The sequence below is a fragment of the Diceros bicornis genome, chromosome 41 (genome assembly GCF_020826845.1).
Source record: "Diceros bicornis minor isolate mBicDic1 chromosome 41, mDicBic1.mat.cur, whole genome shotgun sequence".
In the NCBI taxonomy this organism is placed as follows: Eukaryota; Metazoa; Chordata; class Mammalia; order Perissodactyla; family Rhinocerotidae; genus Diceros; species Diceros bicornis.
In genome coordinates, this window is record NC_080780.1 from 3,998,145 (window position 1) to 4,020,186 (window position 22,042).

General features: G+C 51.1%; 1 protein-coding gene across 6 annotated transcripts in view; it reads right to left on the reverse strand.

The window, feature by feature from the left end:
• TNS3 (tensin 3) overlaps positions 1-22,042 on the reverse strand; it is a 252,434-nt gene that overhangs the window by 100,548 nt on the left and 129,844 nt on the right. For all 6 annotated transcript variants that reach the window (XM_058534774.1, XM_058534773.1, XM_058534772.1 and 3 more), the window contains 5 exons: positions 14,428-14,540; positions 13,989-14,049; positions 13,123-13,198; positions 711-840; positions 330-395 (listed from right to left, as the gene is read on the reverse strand). In XM_058534774.1, coding sequence (XP_058390757.1) covers positions 330-395; positions 711-840; positions 13,123-13,198; positions 13,989-14,049; positions 14,428-14,540 — 446 coding nt within the window. The remainder of the gene's footprint in view (positions 1-329; positions 396-710; positions 841-13,122; positions 13,199-13,988; positions 14,050-14,427; positions 14,541-22,042) is intronic.

Sequence of the window (22,042 nt, forward strand, 5' to 3'; positions counted from 1 at the left end):
ACATTTGGTCGTTTGTTGAGAGGAGAAGTAAACATTCAGCACAACCTCTCCAGAGAAGGAGGGACAGAACTTCGGGAGACTGAGGCACGGCCCAGTCCCGAGGTTCTAAGCCCTTTCTCGGGCAAGTCACACTACCTCTAAAGTCTTACTCACCCACTGGGCCCCACTGCCTCCATGCCACCCCCCACTGTCTAATAGCCTATTATTAAAAAAAAATTTATTATGAAAATTTCCAAATACTTGCAAAGGTGGCAGACTCTACAGAGACCCCAACATACCATCCCCCACCAAGTGAGCATCCTGCCCCCGGCATTCTACACTCTACCCACCTTGAATCTTCTCGGGAGTGGCTGAGAAGACTAACTCAATCTTCCCATTATCAGGAAAACGGTCATCTAAAAAACAAAGAGAAGACAGCCAAAAAAGCATGGATGAATTTTGTCCTTATATTCCATCCAGGACAGCACCAGCCCAAAATGTGCATCAGTGCACCCAATGGCAGAGAAAGTATTGGTAGTTTCATTGCTTCTCTAGAACTTTTTCTTTGCTGGATCAATTGTCAGTCTTTCATGAGATTGGTAATGATTTTGTCAATAGGCTAGTGTACGGGAGGGGTAGGGAGAAAAGTGAAAGAAAGAACTAACAAGACCGGCGCCTCGTGAGGCCCCCTCCCCACCACGCCACGTCCACACTGGGTCGCGGGACCTCACCTTTGCTGGCGTTGTCCAAATCCTCCTTTCCAAACACAAGCCCGTAGCCCTGCACTGCCCCGGTGTGAAACTGCAGGCGAAAGATGACGTCACGGGTGGCTGAACGGTACTTCTTGTGGTAGCACTTCACCTGGTGCAAAGAGGGGAGGACAGCGGGACAGCTGTGGGGGAGCCTGTCCAGGGGCGACGTGTGTGGGTGCGCACAGCATGGCTCCCTCGGAGGAGGAGCTGCAGTGTGCATGGCGAGGGACCCCAACGCAGACACGGGCTGCAACACCACTGATGCTTTGGTGCTTCCACAGGACGCTTGCGCAGTCCTGGTGGAACCGAAGTTCCGAATGCCACAGTCCTCAGTCTTCAGACGGGCCACCCCGACCTCAGACCGACCAGAAGGCACTCTCCTTTGGAAGACATCTGCGGAATGAAATTCCCTCACCTCGTTTTCCTAAATTTTGACAACTGACTGCAAGGAAGTTTTTCTTTCATCTAAACTCTCCATGTGTCAACTTACAGCCTTTCTGTTGTCACGAAAGGAGCAGCTGGTCATTATCGGCTATGATATGCTAACTGCTTATGTGCACGCTATGATTTAGAGAGAGAGAGAAATAGGAGAGGGAGAGAGAGAAAGAGAGACAGAGCGAGAGGGAGCGGGGGAGAGGTCTTGGCATTTCAATTTCCATGCCAGGCTGTCCAGATGTCCTGGATGGTCATTAGAGACCAGCCTCCAGAATCACCCTGGATATGACTAGAACTCAGGCTGTGGAGCTGGGGGGTCAGTAGTTCCCGGGGTGCCACTCAGGCCTCTGGGGTAACTGCTGACACACAGGGTGGAAGCACCCCTCCTAGGCACTCGGCACTATCGGGGAAGGGTGGGCAGAGCAGGGACCCCGAGCGTCATGTCCTATCTTTACACGGGGGTCTTCCTTCCCGAGGGGGTCTGTGGGTGGCGCTGGCCGCAGGAGTGGGAAGGGCTCGCAGGCCACTGGGACACGTGCTGGGCAGGAGAGAGGACCCTCTCTTCCTCCCACACAGGGCAGGGGCGCCTTTCCAGGGTCCCCAGGGGTCCAAGGCCAGAAGCGGGCTGGATTCTGTTCTCAGACAGAGCCGAGTACTCTCTGCTCTGTGCATGCACAGTAGGGAGGGGAGGCTGGAGGATGGGGGGCTTTCAGAGGTAGCCATGCTCAGAAAAGAGGCTTTTCTTGGAGAAAGATGGGCTTAAAATATTTAGTGCATCACCAAGTTCAGTGAGAAGCTACCGCAGCAAGTGCAGTCCAGACTGCAGTCCAGACCAGCGATGCAGAGAAAGCCACAGGGGAAGGCTCTGTACTGCTACCCAGAGAAACTGTGAAACCAAAGGGAAAATAAAGGCCAAGGAGCCACAGCGCAGTCAAGAACGGTGCCCTTTGGGCAGACCCGGAGATTGTTTACCTCCGTGCTATCTACAAGGAAACAGTCTGATAAATACATGAAAAAATGTAAACAGACCGTCAGGGGAGTGTTTCGTGTTGACAAACACATGCTGAGCAATCACCTCGGGAGGCGGGGTGGGCATGGTGCACACGCGGGCATCCAGACCCAGGCCTGGCCTCCGGGCCGGTCCAGAGCAGCTGCAACCAACTAACAAGAATTCTGGAGACGTGAACACTTCCACTTGCTTCCCAACAGCAAATGGATCGGCAGCCACGAGTCTCCTGCCTCTGTCTGGAGTCTGAATCCTCAGCAGGGCCCAATCAGAGGCCGTTCTCTCGGTGTTCCTTCCAGATTGTGCTGCACACCCCTCAGCTGGCGGCGCTGACCACACTGACCGCTCAGCGGAGCTCCCGCCCCACAAGTACTGAGGGGAGGACCCAGCAGAGGGGCCCTCCAGGCCGGGGGCAAGCCCACAGGTGCCCCTCTCTCCACAGGAGGACGGGACCCCCTCCCTGTGTGCCTCCCTCCCATGGGCACCTTGGAAGTGGGAGGGAGAAAGGGAGAAGAGGGTGGAAATGAGGAAGAGAGGTTCAGACCCTCGCCCTGTCACCCTCAAACCTTTACAAATACCGAGCAGAAGCAAGACTTGAAAAAACACAAGGCCTCCAGAAGCTGACATCCCGAGAGGGAAGAGCCCCAGACCAGCCCACACAACCAAACCACAGAGAGCCAGCTGTTCCCCGCGGCCCGGGCACCCTCCGGGGCCTGTGGGTGGGGACCCCCAGTGAACACAAGGGGCATCACAGGTTCTGGACAAAGATGCGCAGGCTCAGGGCAGCGCAGAAAGCCCTCCCAACCACAACTCCCTCTCTGGGGAGCCTTTCTCCTGCTCTGAGTTCAAGGGCTCTTCCTGTGGCTGGCTCCTGACAGACAGCTCATCCCACCCCAGAGCCCCCAGGCCTGGCCCCCACCTTCCCCAGCACCCCAAGGTGCTCCATCTGCTCCTTTCCTCTGTGTCTCACCATTGCTCATCGCAGCAGCTCCACACACACAGCTGTGACTCATGACATGAATTCCAGCCCACTCCATGCACTGGGCAAGGGCAGGGGCAGAGGTCACCGCTCCCTGGAGCAAGGGAGGGACAGGAGATGGGGATGGGCCTCCCCAGGCTGCCAGCTCCCAATCGCCCTGGGGCCACAGGCACCTCCGCAGGCCAAGAGTGAATCTAGTGTTTGAAGACTCCTGGTTTTTCATAAGACAGAGGCTCAGATAATCCTGGGGCTCAGAATGGAAGGAAGAGTGACCTATCCCACCGTCACAGAACAACTGCCCTCTGTAGGAACGCACCCTCTCCTAAGGGGCTTCCGTGGAATTCTGATGGGCCATTCTGGCTGAGACCCGAAGCCCTCCCAACACACCCTCCCACTGTTTCACCCTGAACTGCTCTTCCCACTGATGGGGTGGTACCCGCCACCCCCTCAAATTCTGACCACCTCAGGAACGACTCCAGCTGTCTCCTGAAGGCAGGAGCTGCAGGCGTCTCCCTTGCATGGGGTCCTGGCAGCCACCACTACACAGCAGCTCCGACCTGGGGGTGAGATGCCCCTGCCCACCAGGTGCCCGGCCGTGGGTACTCTGGCACTCTCTGCAGCACCAGTAATTATTCACCACCCACGTCAGTACGTCTCATTAGCATCAAAGACAAGAAATCAGAATGTGCTCTTAACACTCAACAGCAAGAACCATCAACATTTTGCTTGATACAAGCACCCCAAGTGCCCCCTTTTAAGATATAAAGTACAGATACTTCATAAAGACAGAGTGCTTGAGGTCTATAATTTCCCCTTCATCCCTTTGGTGTTAGCAGCTTTATTTACCTAGGTCTCCCCAGCAAGTTTCTAGAATACGTTAATCCTCTCCTTCAGACTTTAGAATATCTGCATTTGAAACAACAATTCAAAGAGCTGTAGTCTCAATTCTGTACTATAGGAAAATAAAATAAGAAACAGTAAGCACTGCATCAAATGGCATCATAGCTGTCACCATGGCCCACAGCAGAGGCACATTGGAGCGGAGGATCTTGGGAAAGATACTTAGTCTGGACGTGGCTTTCTCTGACTGCACAATGGATATTAAAACACTGGCCTCGTGATTTCGTTACAAAGATTAAATGAGTACTACATATGAATACAATATGGAAACCCAAATATACACGATATGTTATATTTATGCATTTATTACTAAAGGTGACAAACCTCTAGAGAGAGAGTCGTCTGGAGTGGGTAATGACCTCAGTGGGAAGGTCTGCATGCATGCTCGCTCTCTTTCAATATGATGAAACAATTCGGAAACCTTCGCCCTGACTTATTTTCGAGTAATTGCAATAAAAAGCTACCCATGCCCTCGAGTGGACTCTGAGTTGTTGATGACCAGGAGCTGGGTGCTGCCTGGGCCTTAGTTTCCCCCGGAGTGAATAGCGTGTGCACGGCTGGCGCTTTCATACGTGCTGGAATTCTGATTCAAAGTAGTTACTGATCAATTTAAAGACACCCGATATGCTGACAGACCTGCTTAATCCTTAGGCCTCGTGGGTGTATTTTTATTTCAAACTCTCCACCAACAAGAGAAAAGCACCTTGGATCAGGGGTCAAGGCTTGAGCACTAGCCCCCAGGTCAGAGGTCATCCCTCAGGTGTCATGGCTCCTGCTCCCGTCCCCTCTATACCTGCCTTTGTCAGTGCAGCCCCTACTCAGATCCATCTTCCCCTAAATCACCTAAGCTTCGATACAGTTAATACAAATAGCAAAAAATCAGACTCTCAACGTACCCCTACAGGAAAAGAGAGTCACTCCATTTCAACCCACTTTGCTGGTGGCCTGGTGGCCATCTAGAAAGACCTCGAGGAATTTGTGTCCTCAAAGAATGAGCTACAACTGCACACATGAAGGTTTAAAAAGTTTGACAGCTGGCCCTCATAAGTCAAAGGACTACATCATCCAGGGCCAGCACTGACCACGATTTCACTTGGAGTTGGAAATGATTTCAGAGGGTCGCAATGCCGTAATTCACTTCCCAAACCACTGACAGGTCAGCAGTATTGGCTGTGAATGAAAACACAACTAAGTCCACTGTACTAAGACCACGGGCCGGATTAGGACTGCCCCAGCTCTGGGAGACCCCCAGTGTAGTAAGGGAGAAAGATATGTACCAGAAAGTCACAGAATAACACGGTGACGGGCACAAGAGAAATCTGTATAAACCACCTGCCATAGAGCAAAGTCCAAGAGGGACGTAGAGATGCTTTTCTTTTCCCTGATCTTACACAAGTGCGCTCAGCAGAAACAATAAACTACGGTGTGACTTGTTTGCAACCGCTCCTTGAGGAGGCGTCCCCCCTGTTTAGAAGCCAGGTCACTGGAGCCAGGTCATGGAGCCCTGCAACACGAAGACGAAATGTAGGTGGCCACAGGATTTGCACAAGCCGAGGCGGCAAGATGAGGCAGGCCAGGTGGAAAGGTGTTTACAAGCCGAGTGGGGCTCTGGACACCAGCCAGGCTCCTGATGGGCCTGTGCCCACGCGAATTCCTTAGAGAGGTTACATGACGACCTGCTGCGCTCACGAAGGCTCTGCCCTCCCACCTGACAAGCGTGTTTTCTGAACACCTGGGGCCCTGCCCTTTAGAAGAGGTGGACTCAAGAATCTGACCTTTAGTGCAAGCACATCGCCAAGACGGGTGGGTCAGGTGTGCAGTGGGAGGGCGAGTTGGGTGGGCTGGCTGTGTTCAGGCCAGTCAGACGGCTGGTGGATGTCACCTCTGCCTCACCAGTAACTGTGCCACCCGCTCGCTAGCCTCTGAGTCAAAGAAATGACAATCAGAGCTCTCCCAAGTAGTTTTCTAAACCCGTCGGAGTTGACGTGGCCTGGTTTCTTGTAAATCCAACGTGTGTAATCTCTGCTAACAGGTCTCAACCCAGAATCCCCTGTTAGGAAAGCTTCATCTGTGCACAAGGCTGACACTTAGCAAAATCAAGGAGGGGAAAAAGCAAAGAGGACAGTGTCTTCTCGAAGGATGATGACCAAGGATGGGGAGCCAGCCCTGGGAGCTACCTTCCACCTCCCACCTCCCAGAGGACAGAGGGGGCTCAGCAAAAGCCAGAGAGGCTACCCAACCTCTGCAGCTGTAGGGAGTAAATCTATAAAAGCATTCTCTGCTCCCTCAGATTCTTTCCAAGTCACGACTGTTGCCAAATGCTTGATGAGAAAAGAAAATGCCTGCATATATGCACCTTAACAAGAAAAGGCCCTGAACTCATCGCCCATCTGCAGCTTTCTGGACTTAAGGAGTGCCCACTGAATTCACAGAGGTGCACATCACAACAACCGGCCAAAATATAAAGACAGGGCCCAATGAAGGAGCCTGTGTCTCCTGCAGTTCATGGGGAGCAGAGGAGAGGCTGGAGAGGAGGAGCTGGGTGCTCCTCCTGCCTCACAGATACTCAAGAAATCAGAGTCCCCTGTGCAGTAGGAGGAGAGACGGCCCCCACTGTGCTCTAGGGACGCTCTGCCAACATCAAGGAACATTCTGTGGCCCTTTTCCCCAGTGTTGATCCCTGAAGTCATTTTCAGGTGAAGCCTGGGATTTCCAGCTGCAGGACAATGTGGACCCACAGACTATGATCGGGGGGGTCAGCGACAATACCCTGGGCCCCTCTCCGGCAGCACGGCCTCAGAGCCTCTCCTCCCTGGACACAGACACGCTGGAATCATCTCTCCCACCTGTGAACCTTCAACCCTTCCCTCTGTGTGCCTGGGAACCCACCAAGTTCTCCCTCCACGAGAGTCACCCACCTGCTCGCCTCACTCAACGACTGGAATCCGAACTCCTGGGGGTAGTATATGTAAATGATTCACTTTCACATCCCCTGCACTACCTGCTGTGGTAAAGGAATGAATGAATGAGGGCATGAATGAATGCTGGTGACAAGCCATTGCCAAAGGTGCCAGATAACAATGGTACTTGATTTCACTATTAATCTTGCTAGAATAGGTTTATTCTAGAATAGGTTTATTTAATGAACACAGGGGTTATGGGTTGAATTGTGCCCCCACAAAATTCATACATTGAGATCTTAACTCCCAGGACCTCAGAATGTGACTATACTTGGAGACAGGGTCTTTAAAGAGGTGACTAAGGTAAAATGAGGTCACTAGGGTGGGCCCTAATCCAGTGTGACTGGTGTTCTTATCAGAAGAGGCGATCAGGACACAGACATACACAGAGGGATGACCAAGTGAGGACACAGGGAGAAGACGGCCGTCTATACACCAATGAGAGAGGCCTCAGGAGAAACCAGCCATGCTGACATATTGATCTCGGACTTCTTGCCTCCAGAACCAGGAATAAATAAATTTTTGTCGTTTAAGGCACCCCGTCTGTGGTACTTTGTTATGGCCGCCCTGGGAAACTAATACAAGAGGTTAAAACTACTTTTATGCTTCTTAGAGATAGATAACTGTACTAAACCTCTTAGGTAATCATTTCTATGAATGGTGCAAGGAAAAACTGCCCCATGTGATGGAAAAACACTCCTTTTTTCAGCTACAACCCACATCCTCCTCCTCCCATCTGATAATGCTGCAGAAACTAAGTGCAGAGTGTACAAAAATGAATCGTAAACAAAGGAAGTATAAATCAAATAATAATGCCATCCTAAAAATACTGTTAGGAAGGCATAAAGGTACAGTAAGAGGATTGTTTTATCAAGGTAAGCATCTCCTGTGAAAAGACCCAGGAGATCCTATTTGCCAGCATTTCTAATGGAAACAGAAATTCACAGACAAGGTGCCTCCACGGCACAAAACATTCACCCCGAGAGACCCCACAGCTACACGACACCTGAATACCAGAACTCTCCACCGTTCTCCACGCACGCTGGCTTCTGCTTTGACACGGATGGGCCTAGAACACACATGGCTGCAGCATCGCCCACGGCTCCTCAAACCAGGCTGTCCCCACCCACCCAGGAGCCCAGCCGCCCAGGAGAGGCTCACGAGGCAGCTTTCAGTGAAGACCCAGTTGGCCAGCTTGCTGGGTGTGGCCTTGTCCAGGATTCTTGCCTCAGCCGTGGGCTCTGGACTGTAAGGTGGGGACAATGATGGTATGCTGGGAACAGCACCCACCCCCTCACCTTGTAGGAAAACTGAGCCACCACCCTTGCCAAGAATGATGGCTGGCTCTGGGAGAGGCTTTGACAAGGACACGGCCCTGCCTTGAGGGCTCAGCATCTGCTGGGGAGGGAGATGGAGGCACCTATCACGATGGATCATCGAATATGGCCCAAGAGAGGGCACAGCCATGGGCCTCAATCATGGTAGCAAAAACACCCACATCTGAGGTGGGGACGTGGGTGGGCAGCATCGGGAAGACCCAGAGCAAAGGGCCATTGGGCCGTGTGAAGAACATGACAGATGACGCAGCCTCTCTGGGGCTAAAGGACAAGGGGTTTGTATGCCACACAAGGGAGCATGGGCTTCCTCCCTCTCCACGGAGAGGACACTGGGCCGCGGCTAGAAACACTGTGCTCAGAAGGGAGTCACACTGCGTGAGGCAGCAGCCCTGGCAGGAAGGAGGGAACCACATGTCACAGCAGTGGGATTCAGGACACAGCTGGGTGGAGAATCTGCAGGACTGATGAGATGTGGGGCCACAGAGATACCAAGGGCGAAGCTCGCAGGCAGAGTCTGGGAAGGGGTGGGAAGGGGCCTAGAAACCAGCACGATGGACACTAGTGAGCTGGTGGACATAAAGGTGTGAACCGGGGGCCTGAGGAATGGCGGCAGAAGTGAATAAGGGGTGGCTTGGACCCAGCGAGGAGAGGCAGAGAGCCAAGAGGCGCAGCGCTCTGAAGAGATGGAAGCCCAGGGAACACCAGCTCAGAGACGGCTGCCACGGAGCCCGCAAGGCTCCCAGGGACACCCAGGAGAAAGAGTGCACGTGATGCCAAATGCCACAGAGAAAACCAAATGATGCAGTCTTTGGTGATGTGGCCTCCAGTGATGCAGTCTCCAGGATGCGGCCGGAGGTGAGGAGGGTGGAGGGACGAGAGGAGAAGGGAGGGGCAGTTGAGCAAAAACTATCCTTTCCTGAAACCTGGACAAGAGTGGGAGGGAACACTGGTGCCCACAGGGAGGAGGAGCCTGTCTGGGTGAGCAGAAAAGAAGACCCAGAGAGATCTGCACAGGGCCAGGCAGGCTGGAGACACCGGGAAGAAGGCGGAGCAGCCCCTGGCTGAGCGCCCAGCGCAGCCCTTCTGGTCACCCTCCCTCACTGGGGCGTGCTGCTTCACCTGCTTCTCTGTTCTCCCCACGACTGTGGGGTCTCTCCCCTTGACGACCCCATTTGTACGCTATGCTTCACAGAGCCTCAAGGACCCTCCAGCCCAGCTCAGGACCTCGTGAGCTCCCCAGAGCTGCAAAAGGGGGGCCAAACAGCACCCCAAGGGCTCTAGACCATCAGCCCCCAGGCCCCGCTGCTGTCTGTCCTTCACCTCCCCTTCTGGGCCACGCTCATCTCCAGAGCTATCCGGCAGGCACTCCCCGAATGCTCGCTGGCCCAAGACCTTCACCGCAGCTCCTCCTTCAGAAGGCCTCTGCCAGCATTAGGCACACTCACAAGTGTGACTTGGAAATGAAATTTTTGGAGAAGGGCCAAATAATCACCCTTTCAGGCTTCCTGCCGCAGCAAAGAAGGCACAGGGAAGTGCTAGACGCCACGGCGAGTGGCCTGTTTAGCCAGTGGATCAAATCCACTTATGAATAGGACAAATTACCGTGGGCCACATACTCTCGGAGACAGGCACCTTTCATGTGGCCACAGATGCCCAGAAGGCATCACTTTTCATCTAAAGACAGTGCAAGCAGCAGCGTCCTGAACACACAGGACCAAGCCTTCTTGCTGGAGCGGCGCGTGGCTTCTTGAGCTCGCTGCCTGCCCCGGGCACGTGGGAGCCCCGTCCCAGCATGTCTGCCGGCACCTCTCTCCCCCACCCCATTCCCGGACCTGCCTCCCAGTTACCAAGGCCAAACCTTGACGCCCACGTCCCCTCCGAGTGACCCCCACCTTGCCCGCTCAAGTGCATTCCACTACTCAGGCTGTGGTGCCCACGAAGGTGCTGGGACAGTGGTGGGGCACATGGGGCGGCACCTGCCCGGGGTCTTCCGGGGTGGGGGCAGTGGCCGTCCCCAGGCCAAGCCACAGTCGGCCAGGTTCACATCAGTGTGGCCTTCACCCCAGGCCAGCTGTCCTCACTCATCCAATCCTCACAAACCCTGTGCATGGGTCCTCAATTAGCAGAAAAGGGGCTTTAAGCTCAGAGAGGCAGAGCAACCTGTCTGAGCCACCCAGACCCTTTAATCCGTAGACCTGGCTGGAGCCCAGACGTGGGACCAAGTCCACTCATGCTGCGTGACATCCCCGGGCCGTGTCGGTCTCGGGGAGGACCGCCACTCCCGATTTGCTGTCGTTCACATACACCCACAGGGCTTCTTTCTTTCCACTCGGAGACCAAGTCCTCTCCTCCCATTCTCACTGCTTCTCCGATTCACGTTCCTGTGGGGTTACCCTCGAGGTGCAAGTTAGTGCGTTTTCAGGACACTGGAAAGAGCTTCAGTAACGCTATATTTTCCAGAAGAAAACTACGCAAACCTCCAAGCCCTCACCACCTGGCTTCAACCTCCCAGGACCACTAACTCCCACAAGGACGTCCTAACACATGCCCAGCCCTCCGGCTCCTCACGGCCTGGTGACCACTGCACCCTCAGCCCCAGGGCTTCCCACCCAACTCAGAGGGCACTTCTGCCTGCACCCTCCCGCCTGCCCACCTCGTCCATCACCGCCCATCCTGGGCTGCACAGCTCTGCAGAGCCCCCTCCTGCGAAATGTCCACTTCCCCCCCAGGCTCCTCCAGGACAAATATGTCACTGCGTCCCTCCCTTCCTTCCTGTGCTAGGGCCCAACACAGAGACTCAGAAAGCTCAAAACATTCAAAAAAGGACCGTTGCATAAACAAATTAATGGTACGGAAGGAAGGAGGGAGGGAAGAGACAGGGGGAGGGAGGGAAGAAGGAAGAAGGGAGGATGGAGGAGGGAGGGGAGAGGAAAGAGGAGGGGCAGATGAGGGGCCCCCCCGCCTATGGACCAGCCACACCCTGCTGCTTCACGAAGAGCCTGCAGACACCAGGCCGCAGTCAGGTGGGGTGAGAGCCCCTCACCCCCCGTGCTCTTTCTGGCATCAGAGTCACCCTCTACCTCTCAGCGTTTCGGCCATCTCCCTCAGGTCATCACAAAGACACTCGGCCATAACTACTCACCACGGACCACAGGGAGCACCCAGCCTGGAGATGCTGACTGCAAAGCCCTCTCCTGCACCAAGTGCAATGCCTCGGGGACACAGCGAGAGCCTGGAGCCAGATTGCCAGGGCATGTCCCAACTCCACCAGCCTCTCTTGGCCACTCTTTTTAAAGCTAGAATACTAGACCCAGTGCACAGAGCTGGTGGGCAGACTAAAGCCACAGCATGTAAAGCCCTTGTTGGTTCCCAGCATACAGTATGGCCCCTTTGCCCAACAATCCTAGGAGGTCCTGGGAGACACGGCCTGGGGATGCACGCCCAGGCTGAGACGTGGAGAAGCACAGGAGCAGAGGCATCCCTTCCCGGTCCTGTCCCTCCCCTCTCTCCTAATCAAAGGGATGCAGCCCCTGAGCTACTCTGCAGAACACCAGGAAAGAGAAACCTCGCAGGCCTGGGTCCTTCTTCCTTGGGGGCCGTGCGACACTGTGGCTGAGGAAATGGGCTTATGAAAACGTAACCACCACCCTACAGCTGGGCTTTCTCACCTATGAAATGGGAACACCTGCTCTTTCATCTCAAGGTTGCTGCAAAGATGGAGGAACACGATGTTTGTCAAGTGCTCAGCATGATGCCTTGAAACAGCCAGAGCACGTTGCTGTTGGTATTATTGCTGTCTATTTCCTCTCGGGCGCCTCTGGACCTGCAGACCCCTCTCTCACGATAATGTGGGAAGCTGGACACAGATCTCTGTGGCTGTGGAAGCGGGAGGCCCCTCCCCCGGGACTGTGCAAAGGGATACAGTGGCTGTGAATGTGTCCAGGTGTCTTTATCTTCATGAACCTCACTGACTTGATTTTTGTGAGAATTCAGAATAGAGCAAGGTAGGAATTCACCAACCACTAAGAAAGGGATTTAAAATCTAAAATTTTAGGGGAAATTAATGAGAATGCTCAAAAACTTTGGAAGAGCCATTTATAATAAAATGAAAAGCCAACTCCTTAACAGTCTTACTTTCCTGAGTCAGCATGTCCTCCAAGGCCATGGAAAGATTACATGAAAGCTATTCTATGCACATGGGAAGCCACACATGTGCCTTAAAATTTTCCTTATTTCAGATAGATTTCTCTAAAATTATTTTAGATGTATGAAATTTTCTATAGTCAAGATAGAGAAACAGCAAAATAGAACAGCTAATCTCACCCAAGATCCAGCACTCCCAAGAATCAAAGCTGTCTGGAGAAATCACTGTTTTGATCGTTAACCAAGCTGCAATAGGCTAGTTGTATTTCACACTTTGGCTACTAATGATAAACACATATTTTATGTCTGCGCCCACCCCTGGAAGGCCTATGATCATACTAAGATCGCGCTGCAGTCAGGGAATGGGAGTCCTCAGGAGTGCAGTGGCCACGTTAGGACTTGAACTTCAAGAGTGCGTATGCCACATTGCTCTAACAATTTGTTCCGTCTCTTTTGTTAAAATAGCTTTACTCAGAAAATTAACCAAGTGTCTTAAGGTAAAGGCTACTTTTCATTCTTCCTACAGTCTTTCTGGGGGGGGTGAGTGGATTGATGGTACTGTGTGAAGATGACATTGTGTTTCCCTCCGAGTCGCGATGACTGGAGGAGCAGGGCCAGGCGTGGCACTCACCATGACATCCCCTTTCAGGAGCTGGGCCGGCTCTATGGCAATGTAGATCCTGCTTTGGTTTTCTGGGCCGACATTGCTTTGGAATAAACAAGAAGGTACATCATCATGTAATTTCATGATTCATGGAAACAATACATTTTAAGAAAAGCAACCCTACAACGGAAAACTCAGACAAAACACAAAACACCTCACTTGGCCCAAGAATCCAATTCCCAAGAATCTTTCCTATGGAAATGAGTCAAAAAGGTGTGAAAAATCTACCAGGCCAGGCAGGGCCCCTACAGCAACACTGGGGTCCACCCCAGGGCCCACGCAGAGCAGGGCATGCAGCGTGGAGCCCGGGAGCGTGACGGCCGCAGCTTCTGTAATAAGCTGAGGGTGCAAACGCCAAACTGTCACTGACACGTGAGTCCAGCAGGAACCCAGACAGCTGACGAGAGCTTGTTTTGAGTGATGACACGGTGGCAAGAACATTTTTCACTTTTATTCATTTTCAATTAATGTTTATAAAATGCTTATCCAAACACAAAAAAGGCAAAGGAACAAAGTCGAGAAATTGGTACAATTCTGAGGATGTGTGTCTGCTCTTTGTCTAAAACGAAAAGGGGCGAGAAAAGCAAACCCTGTCACAGGACTCTCCCATATGTTTACTTCCAGACAGTGCGCGGCCCTCTCTTATCTCCAGGCTCCAGGGTCCATGCACCTTTATGGAGCCAAGCAGCACGACAGCAGCAAGATATCCTGCCAGGGCGGGAGGAGAGGGCGCAGGCCACCGGGCATCCTCTGGCTCACCCCCTCCCACCCCTTCCCAGGCTAGGCCCATCTCCCAGCTCCCCAGAAGTCCCCATGCAAGCAGCTGCACTTACTAGATCCCCGACGTGTACACGGGCTGCATGGCTTGGTAGAGCTTCAGAAAGGGCCGGCACACTGAAAGAGAGACGGAACCCTGTGCAAAGACGCAGAACCACGCAGACGAGCAGGAGTTTGGCAGAGAGAGAGGCACCCCAAGACAAGGAGCCCACTTGCTGCCTTCGAGGTTGGGGGAAGCCAAGTGTGGAGTGAGACCACAGAGCAAGGGACGCGGGGCTCCTGGGGAAAGGCTCTGCTCCCCCTCACTGGCCATCTGTCCTTCCCCTGACACGCAAGTTGGCCTCGCCACACTGACGGCTCTGTCCAGTCCATGCCCAGGAGGGCTGAGGACCAGATCCCAGGCATGGCCCTCTCAGGAGGGAAGGGGAGGCCCGTCCAGTGCAGAGGCAGAACGGGGCAGGAAATCTGGAGATAAGGTCTCTGGAAGACACTCACCTCCACCCGTGTCGAAGTTGGGGATGCCGTGGAGGATGACGAAATGCAGGAATAGGGGCGAGGCGTTCATTTTCACCGTCCCCGACAGGAGCCCACTGAGAAACTGGACATACCTGCAAAGGAGAGCCAGCTTAGAGCTTCTACAAAGCGCCCTCCCTGAGCCTGGGGGGACTGGTGGGAAACGAGGAAACAGTCTGCTTCTCCTGGGGCCTCGGCACCCAAGTCTTTGGCCTATTCCCTAGAGAGCCACAACCAGGGGCACGTGACCCCATCGAGAACCTCTGGACTTCCCACACTGAACATGGGCCGGGCACCAGGAAACAACGCCTACGTCTGTCTGTGCCAGGAAGACCTGACGTCTCTCTGAACACCACGCGTGGCCTCGGGCGCCCAAGCTGACTGCACGTGCCCTGTGTGTGCACTTGGCCATCTGGAGAGAAGTTTCTACACTACAAGTGTTTTTTCATTGGGTCCTCCTGAGGCAACACGTGGTGGCAGTGACCGGAAAGTGGGTGTAGACCCGCCATGCTCCCTGACGCCGCCTAGCCTCAGCTCCTCCCTCCTCCCAGAGAGCTGACTCCAAAACCAAACCTCGCAGTATCCCCCTGTCTGTGTGTATGTCTCATGCCTGTGCAGAGCCAAGCAGGAGCAGGAAAGGAGCATTCACTGAGTCACATGACTGTGCAGCACAGGCTCCTTCACGCTCCAGCACCCGGCCCCAGTCCACGACCCCTGGGGCCAATGCCCACCCTGCCCTAAGACTGACACCCTCATCAGGCTCAGCCTTACTCAGTTACATAATCTCTAATTTATGCCTGCAATTCACATGTGGTCCATTATGTCAAGCAGATGAATTTGCATACAAAGAAAACTGAACGGTAGGACATTTCTGATAAACGTTAAAAACAAAGTTTAAAAACCCTATTTCCAGTTCATCCTTTTAGGAAAATGTTAGAAAGGAACATACGCTTCGGCTTAGGTACTGTTTCCATTTTCCTGGTGGCAAATAGTGTCTCTTCTCTTTCAGAATAGGAGGAAACCTCCCCAAAGTCATAGAGACCTGATGGAAACTCTGGAGGCCACGGGAGGCCAGATGGCCAGGCCACAATCACAGGGGCCTGGCCACCAGATGGCTCCACAAGACTTCCCAGTAGTAGCTTCTATCTTGACAACAAGATCTCTTAATTCTATTGCACGTAGACAATATTCGGGTCAATTGTCCAGCTACTTTTAATCACTTAAATGTTACACATTGCAGATTTCCTGGGTTCTTTGGTTCCCTGGTTTTGAGCACAGGAAAAGCCAACGCTGATGTTTAGCTGGGGGCCTGTGTCCTCGCCCGCTCTGGACAGCAGTTCTTCCCTCCTCCAGAGCTGGGCACGCTGGTCACCAGACAATCCACTTCCTCAGCCCATCGGGCTTCTGGTGGTCTGGCCTGGCCTGGCGTGTTTACTGTGGGCACCTGGCCACTTCGGGCAAGATGGCCCTTCACCCTCGACATCCACAGGCCAGACGAGCACACAGACCAGGCATCACGGAGAGTCAGTTTCTGTTTTACATTTTTGTGCAAATGTGGAGGGTTCCAAACCCCCGGACCTATGGTGCTGCTGGCTGAGGGCGGCTTGTGGAGTCCGATTTCGGCCGGGCCCAGAGCCCACCTCAGTTTTATTACGGCCACAGTCCTGCGAGGGGTCAACAGCCACCCTCCGGGGCAGCAGCGTCACTCCCCGACCCAGAGGTCATCAGCTTGCGCTCCTCACGGTGACCACGGAGCCTCCGTTTCCGCTGACACAGCCTGGCCAGCTCTGTCGCCCAGTGGCCAGAGGGAGCTTCCTTCAGTGAGCAGAGTCAAGGTGAGGGCAGAAGAATGCTGTTTCCCTGTGAGCTCCCAAAGAAGGAGGCCGGAGAGCAGGGCCCCACACTCTCTCCCACGGGGTTAGAGACGCAAAGGGAGGAGCCAGCAGCCCTCTGCCTGCGCCCTGACTAGTGAGCGCCCCTCCTGAGACAGCTGCAGCTACCAACCTCCCAGACCAGTCCCCAGAGATGACCAGTTCATAGCTTAGACTATATGGAAAATTATAAGCTCTTGGGATATAAATCTCATCGCCCCTTTTTAGAAATCTGCTTTATATGGATTCACGTTTAGATGAATCAAAGTCAAAAAATGTTAACATAAAATGCAACTTATTTCTTCCTTCACATGCTTTCTTAATAGGGAAAAATGAAAATTTATTTATATTTCAGGGTATTTTCTATTAATGAAATGCTACTTTCCAGCAATTCTACTGCCTAACTTTGTGGAGCTAAAGTCATTTTCTGGTTACTTGTTCACAGGATGCAATACAATTGTAACTTCTGAGTCAGAGTTCTGGATTTTGGGACATTGCAAAGGTTTACCCTAAGGCTTGGAACAAGCATGACCGCAATCAGAACGGTCATTAAAGAAAACCTAACCCCAACCCCATCACCCCACCATCCCACTCCCACGACAGGGACACATGACAAAGGTCATTCACGGATTTACTTTCGTAAGGTGTGTGGAAAGAGTGGAGACAGCACCCCTGCCCCTCCCCCCAGCTGTGACGGCGACAAACGTATGGCTGAGGGTTTACACAGATGAGCCAGAGGTCAGCAGGGGGCCCTTGGCTCTGCGTGCCCAGCCAGGGGCCTGCTCACCCCCAGCCCACGACCCAGAACCCAGGCAGGGTCGGGATGGCAACCAGAGGCAGCATGTTGCCCCTCACTGTCTCTGGCGCCTTCCTCCAGGTCCTGTAAGCAACTAACTACAGGCAAATCCCGAATTCCAGATCCCACAGCAGAGCAGCAGCAGCCCCAGTTCTGCCAGCTACCATGGGCCTGTGTGCTCCTGGTCCAGGGCACACCCCTGGCCCCTGGGGGGTCGTCACAGGTGTTAGCAAATCTCAATGCCACAAATTAAGTATATCTCCTTTCTGTGCACCAATTGTACTTTAGTGTGTGTGGTGGCGGAGGGGTAAAGGAAACCTTTGTATAGTAAAACAAATGCCAGATTTTTCATGAATTTTTCATTAGGGTGGCCTCATTCTTCTCTTCCCAAAACCCTTCCCCACCCTCATCGGTCCCTCAGAGGAACAGGCTGAGAAGCACTATCTAACCTGAGTGTGACCTGGAAAACAGAATAGTGTTCTAAGGCCCAAAGAAATCAGCATATACTCAGACACCTTATAAACACAACCCAGTCCACTGCAAATACAAGCCATAGTTGTTGCTGTCCTCAGCGGCTGAGCTAGCAACAATCTGTGCTACAGAGGTGAAAGCCAGGGGCAGGTAGCCAGGCCACATTTAACAGGACTGAGTCTGCCTGTGACAACCTGGAAACCGCCATCAGTACCGAAGAAAAGACAAGTCAGACCATGGGTGAAAATAAGAGAGAACAATAGCAAATGAAAGGATTTCATGATTAGTTCATCAGCAGATTGTGGAGAGGATCAATTTCAACTCTGTACACGTGTATTTACCTATGGCAGTGAAGGTAGATATGAAGGAATGAATGAATGACAGGGTATCAGATGCCCTCCTAAAGACCATCCCAACAGTCATATCCAAAACAGAAAGTTCCTACCGAGTCAGCATAGTTCTCACAGCTGCACAGATAAGAAGCCGATTTTCAAACAGCACCATTATTTGCCCATGGCTGTCTTATCTTTCTTTTGAGGAGAATAACTCCCCACGGAAGATGTTTTCCATGCCTCATCTCAACCATCGAGTGAGTTTTAGAAACCAAGCATTTAGCTGGCAGGGGACTAACATAAGTGTACATGTGTCATTCACGTTCCAAAGCAGCTTGAAATCTGCAGTGTTCACTGCATTATTTACAACCACTTACCATTTTCAGTTTCCCTAAATCTCCCTAAACATGTAAATTGAATTTGACATAACCTCCCTGAATACATGAGCATATAAAAGCCAGCATTAAAGTGTTACTTTTGTAAGCAAGAGAAGCTGTTGTCACGGCACATTCGTCCCCAAGCCTTCCTAATTTCACCTCCACGGCCCTCACTGCTACGGCTGCAAGGAAGACTGGGCCCCATCAGCCTGCCCTGTTTGTGAGACCCAAGCTTTTTGTGTGCCTATCACTCAATGCTCCTCAGTGCTCCCTTCCCTGGCCTGTTACAGAAGAGGACACCAGGCCTCTGATGCAGGACGGCTGCAAGGATGGACGTTAGGGAGAGAGTGCGTACAAGCTTGTGGTGGAGACCACAGCCTCCATTCACCCCTCTGCAAGGCTCCCTGGGGAATGATCCCGCTCTGCAAGCCGGTGCACGAAGACGTGCGGGAGGGGCTGCCGTGGCACAGAGCGCAGGAAACCTCCCGGCCACGCGGCCACGCTCACCGAGTAGCACAGCCTTTTGAGAAAGGATGTGGAAAACTGCTCCTCTTGCATCTTCTTTGCCTTGTGTTCAACTGTTCCTTCAGACACCCCAGGCATAATGGCAAAAATTACAGAATTATCAAAAACCCAGTAATGCTAAGGTAGGAAATTTCCAGCTATTAGAAACATCCAGGACATCCCAGCTCCTGCATGCCAAGACTCTTGGCGTCTCTTCCCTTTATCTCAAAGGACACAGGAATGACCCCACCAGAACCTCCTAGAGGTCTCCTTTGCCCCGTACCCTCAGGAAAGGTTAGCTGTCCCTGTCATTCTCCCCAGTAAACTCAAAGTAATAGGGCCAACAAATGCGTGCTGCTGTCTTGACTCCTTCTTGGAAAGAAAGGACACGGGAAGAGGAAAAGGATGTCAGTAACTATGATCACATAGTTCATCACTTCCACAATGCTGATGATCAACTAAGACTGGAGAAGGATTTTTTTAAATTATTTATCAAAGCAAAAGGGCCTCCAAGTTCACAGAGCCCCTCTAATGCAGTAGCCATGATCAGCACCTCCAGGAGGCCAACCCCAGGGCCTCAACAAGCTGCTCCTCAGAGTTTGCTCAAGGTGAAAGGTACAAGAAGAGGGGACTTCCCCTGGCCACAGCAATTCTGCCGGGAACAAGCAACGTGAAACGGGCCACTGCTGGCCAGGCTGCCTGCTGTAGGCCAACTGCTCTGTGGATTTTAAAAGTAAGGAACAAAGTGACAGAGAATTCACCTCCCATCAAATGGGCCTCCTGTCTCACGAGCTCGTAAACCCAAATTACATGAAAGCTCAGAGGAGGCTCACTGTTGAGGCTCCAAGCGTCTTGGCCATAAACCCCATGCTAATTAATTCACTCGTACCACGAGATTGATTTGGAAATGATTTCTTGAGCTCAGTCCTAAAATAACCTGCAGAACTCCCCCTCAGGGTGTTTAGGAGCACAGTGATGACTCCTATCACAGCGCCTGTCCCCACAAATGTGGTTATCCAAGTTCTTCTGGTCTCAGATATTCCTCCAGACTTATTTTATGCGTCCACTCGGTTATTTACCCATTCAATAATGATTTGGTGAGCATCTTCTAATGCAGGTGCTGGGCAGGATAACATCCCCCTGATCTAAGGGTGCAGGGAGATTAGCCTTGGAATGCAAAATTGAATCCACGCCATGGTTACAAAATGTAAATGCTGCAGCTTCAAGAGTGCAATGACAGGAAGGATATATGAAAACCATAGGCATGCTAAAGAGAGGTTTTTTACCTTTTTTTCCCACACTCTTTCAATGCTGTTAAAAAGCTGCAGTAAGTAATAAGAATAAAAAGAAGAAAACAAGGCAAACATTCTTTTCTGGTGTGTGCAGAGCATTCTGGATGGATAGAAAGGATAAAAATCATAAGATCATCTAAATAAATGCAGAAAAAGCATTTGACAAAATTCAATATCCATTCACGATAAAAACTCTCAACGAAGTGGGTACAGAGGGAAAGTACCTCAACATAATAAAGGCCACATATGACAAGCCCATAGCTAACGTCATACGCAACGGTGAAAAGATCAAAGCTTTTTCTCTAAGATCAGGAACAAGACAGAGTGCCCACTCCTGCCACTCCTATTCAGGATAGTACTGGAAGTCCCAGCCAGAGCAATTAGGCAAGAAAAAGAAATAAAAGGCATCCAAATCAGAACAAAAGAAGTAAAAAGGTCTCTATTTGCAGATGACATGATATTATATATAGAAAACCAAACGACGCCACCAAAAATCTGTTAGAACCAATAAATGAATTCAGCAAAGTGGCAGGATACGAAATTAATATACAGAAATCTGTTGCATTTCTACATAATAATAATGGACTATCAGAAAGAAAAATTAGGAAAATGATCCCATTGACAATTACAAAAAAACAAAATAAAATATCTAGGAATAAATTTAACCAAGGAGCTGAAAGACCTGTATACTGGAAACTATAGGACATTGATGAAAGAAATTGAAGAAGACAGAAATAAATGGCAAGATATTCCATGCTTATGGATTGGAAAAATTAATATTGTTAAAATGCCCACATTACCCAAAGCAATCTACAGATTCAATGCAATCTCTATCAAAATTTAAATGGCATTTTCCACAGAAATAGAACAAATAATACCAAAATTTGTATGGAACCACAAAAGACCCCGAACAGCCAAACAATCTTGAGAAAGAGAAAGAAAGCTGGACACATTACGCTTTCTGATTTCAAACTATACTACAAAGCTGTAGTAAACAAAACTCTATGGGACTGGCATAAAAACAGACACGTAGACAAATGGAACAGAATAGAGAGCCCAGAAATAAACCCACGCGTATATGGTCAACTAATTTTCAACAAAGGCGCCAAGAATATGCAATGGGGAAAGGACAGTGTCTTCAATAAATGGTGACGGGAAAACTGGACAATTACATGAGAAAGAATGAAACTGGACCACTATCTTACACCATATACAAAAATCAACTCAAAATGAATTAAAGACTTGAATGTAATACCTGAAACCATAAAACTCACAAAAGAAAACATAGGAAAACCTCCTTGACATCAGTCTTGGTGATCATTTTTCGGATTTGACACCAAAAGCAAAGGCAACAAAAGCAAAAATAAACAAGTGGGACCACATCAAACTAAAAAGCTTCTGCACAACAAAGGAAACCATCAACAAAGTAAAAAGGCGACCTCTGGAATGGGAGAACATATTGGCAAATCACATACCTGATAAAGGGTTAATATTCAAAATATATAAAGAATTCATACAACTCAATAGCAAAAAAAACAAGCAATCCAATTAAAAACCGGGCAGATGATCTGAACAGACATTTCTCTAAGGAAGACAAACAGATGGTCAACAAGTCCATGGAACCATGCTCCACGTCACTAGCCATCAGGGGAATGCAGATCAAATCCACAAAGAGAGATCACCTCACACCTGTTAGAGTGGTTATTATCAAAAAGACAAGAAATAACAAGTCAACGGTGAGGATGTGGAGAAAAGGGAACCCTTGTGCACTGTTGGTGGGGATGTAAACTGGTGCAGCCACTATGGGAAACAGTATGGAAGTTCCTCAAAAAATTGAAAACGGAACCGCCATATGATTCAGCAATTGCACTTCTGGGTATTTATTGAAAGAAAATGAAAACACTAACTCGAAAAGATATATGCACCCTCATGTTCACTGCAGTATTATTTATAA